A 3,160-nucleotide genomic window follows, 5' to 3' on the forward strand; every position below is an offset into this window, starting at 1 on the left:
CTTTTAGAAATCGGTCACAAATAACTGAGAAAGCAGCATAATACACGTACGAGAATGTGCCCCCAGTTAGGTCGCTAGGCGCCAACTTTCCAGCAACGGCGAGTTGCTGTAGCCGGTTAAGGTCTTCAGCAATCTCCATGATGCTCTTCGCCTGGACGTTCTTAACGTTTGGTACAATCAGACCCGTTGGCGTGTCCATCGCCACCGAAATGTTGTGTGCAGCGACCAACGTGAGCTCAGTCTCGCTTTCGTTCACGGTCGCATTCAGCATCGGATAGTGTTTCAAAGCCAACGACGCAGCCTTAATGATGAAAGGCATAAACGAAAGCTTCACTCCACGAGACTCAGCGAGCGGCTTCAATTCCTTCCGCAACTCATACAGCGCGTCCATCCGAATCTGCCGTACAATACAAAAGTCAGTCACTTGCAGTGTAGTCATGCATACACTACAAACTGGTTACCTCATCTGCGTATCCGAAGTGCGGGATCTGCAGTGCCGCGTTCATGGACTTAACCATCATCTTCTGGATAGGCGTTAACGGCACCACCGTGTCTTGTTGCAAGTACGTGGTGTTGGACCCATCCACTGCAGGAGGCTGCGCGGTAGCAGTACTCTGACCAGCAGGAGGAGCAGGAGTGGACGGCTGTGTTGCCAGCATTCGGATGTACTCCAGCAGGTCTCCCTTAAGGATTCGACCTTGCGGTCCAGTGCCTTCCACGTCGTGCAAGTCGATGTTGTGCTCCTTAGCTAATCGCCGCACCGACGGGGACGTCAGCAACTTCTCCTCTCCTTCAAGTCTGCGAGGAGCAATGGGAACCCTCGACACGACAGGCGTCGGAGCAGCAACAGGCTCAGGAATTGGAGCCGTAGGAGCAGGAGCAGCCACAGGCTCCGTGGCAACGGGTGTGGGTGTCCTGCGAGGGATCGGAGCTCCCTTCTTCTTGCCGCCGCCTTGCGTAGCCGCAGCCGTGGCCTCATCCACGTCAATGTCGATGAGCGTGGAGCCCACTTTGGCCATTTCTCCCACTTCATAATGCACCTTTGTGACGATACCGTCGTAGCGACTGGTGATCTCCACTGTGGCTTTGTCGCTCTGGACTTCGCACACATTCTGGAACTGCTTGACCTCATCGCCGCTTTTGACGAACCACTGTAGCACTTCAACCTCAGCGATACCCTCGCCAATGTCCGCAAGCTTGAATGGGATCTCGGGGAACGCAGTCACCGCGCTGGTGTGGAAGCCACGGCGAGTGGCAGCCAGTCGATGGCCCAGACGACGCGCGCGCAATAGTGAAGAGCTCATTGACAGAGTGATGGTGAGTGCGCACTTGAAGTCCAATCGAGGAATGGCCGAAGCGGCGGACGGATCGACGTTGCAGTGCCTCGAATAGTGGACCCCATCTGGCCGTGACGTCGTCGATGAATAGGGTAATCTGATTCCGGTGCGAGAGATTTGACCAGGAGGGACGACGTCGATGGCTTACTATTTTGGTGATTGCCGATGCACATATGAAGACCGGTGGTATGGGAATTGAGATCATTTGACAAGGATGTTGTTCATTACGTTTGCAACTTGCCATTCGACTGCACGAGGACGTAAAGAAAAATTCGCTGGAGACCATGGCTGGGTTAGCTGAGCATGTTGACGGCCTGGTTCTCGAGGGATTCGAAGCGCAGCATCTCGTTCGTGTACGTCTTGGCGTCTTCGTCGACAGGCGTGGCGCTTAGCGAGAAGTCCAGGCTGCTGCTTACGTCAAATGGCACGTATCCAGATGCACTATCAGCGCAGGCGTATCCATGGCGGGCACGGAAAGCACCACCCAAAGCAGCCGAGTTGGAGGCACAGGTGAGGCGATACACCGGCACATTGAACACGTTGGCGAGAACCTGCAACATACACTTGTTCGCAGAGGCTCCTCCGACCACCATAAGACGCTGCGGCTTGTTGACGCCAAGTTTCTCCGCATGCAAACGCAGCGACAGAAATTGGCTCTCCACCACTGCACGCACTTCCACTTCAGGAGGGGAGTGCGAGATGTCAATGCTAGCACCGCTGGCATTGAAACCAACAACTCCAGCCCTAAGAGTGGATGGAGTGATCTCCGGATCCTGATAGTAAAACGCTGTGGTGCCTCCGTTGCCCGCCTTCGTAGCTTGCATTAGCTGCTCGAACATCTCCCACGACTCATTCGCGCGTCGATCTCGCACATCCTCTCGCGTGAGTGAGCCGTTCTTGAAGCAGATCATAGCCATAACCGAGTTCGGGTCAATGGGGTTGCAGAAGAAGTGCCCCTCTTTGCCAGAGAAGCGCGCGGCTTCCGTCGGCACCACCGCAAACAGCGTGCTGGATGTACCCAGCGAGACACCCACGTCACCGGGCTGAGATAGACCAATACCTGCGAGGGTGCACGGGTTGTCACCGGAGAACGCGATCACCTTGCAATCAGCAATAAAGCCGTATTTCTTCTGGAAGTAGACATGAATAGAGCCCACTGACGAGTACGCTCGCGAAACCTGCGGACCCAAGGCCGCCACTAACTTCTCCGCAGCATTAGCAGAAGTACTGTACTTCGTAGTGGCCTTCACGAGCTCAGGGGACCACACACGTTCGCGTACGTCAAGCAGGTTCATGCCCGATCCGTCGCTGTCATCAATTGGAGCGTATTCACCGCACAGGAGCGACGTCAGCATCGACGAGACTAGAGCGATACGTCCACATTTCTCCAGAAATGCAGGATCCTCGTGGATCCGCTTGGCGATTTGATTGCCCGTGAAGCGCTCGTACGCTCGGGACCCACTGATCTCAGCGACGCGGCCAGGTCCACCTACAACATTCTCCAACTCAGTGCAGTAGCGCGTCGTAGAACTGTCCATCCAGCTAGGTCCGTTGGGCAGGCAGAACGCAGGCTCTTGCTGTTTCTGCATGGCCTCCACCATGGAAACGGCGCCAGACTCCGCGGCGGCGTCTAAGCAGGCACGAAGCGAGAAGCCCTTGTCCCAGTATACGGAAGCGTGTTGCTGAGCACTTCCACTGACGCTCTTGATCATAGCAACGTCGATGGAGCTCTTCGCCAGGTCTTCCATGATGGCGTCCAGGGACTCGACGAACATCAGCGAGGGGATCACTACCTCGTTTTCCTTCGGACGCAGCACGCCGTT

At 55.7% G+C, this 3,160-nt stretch overlaps 2 protein-coding genes across 2 annotated transcripts; both read right to left on the minus strand.

Moving 5' to 3' along the window:
• Positions 1-14: 14 nt before the first annotated feature.
• On the minus strand, positions 15-1,304 carry PPTG_08324 (hypothetical protein; the record flags this gene model as incomplete). The annotated part of the gene is made up of 3 exons (XM_008903315.1): positions 15-24; positions 51-397; positions 462-1,304. 3 exons carry the CDS (start codon positions 1,302-1,304, stop codon positions 15-17), a joined length of 1,200 nt encoding a protein of 399 aa, XP_008901563.1.
• A 222-nt stretch (positions 1,305-1,526) lies between these two features.
• On the minus strand, positions 1,527-3,112 carry PPTG_08325 (hypothetical protein; the record flags this gene model as incomplete). The annotated part of the gene is made up of 1 exon (XM_008903316.1): positions 1,527-3,112. One exon carries the CDS (start codon positions 3,110-3,112, stop codon positions 1,631-1,633), a length of 1,482 nt encoding a protein of 493 aa, XP_008901564.1. The 3' UTR covers positions 1,527-1,630.
• Between the last annotated feature and the right edge of the window lie 48 nt (positions 3,113-3,160).

This window comes from Phytophthora parasitica (genome assembly GCF_000247585.1).
Source record: "Phytophthora parasitica INRA-310 unplaced genomic scaffold supercont2.15, whole genome shotgun sequence".
In the NCBI taxonomy this organism is placed as follows: domain Eukaryota; phylum Oomycota; class Peronosporomycetes; order Peronosporales; family Peronosporaceae; genus Phytophthora; species Phytophthora nicotianae.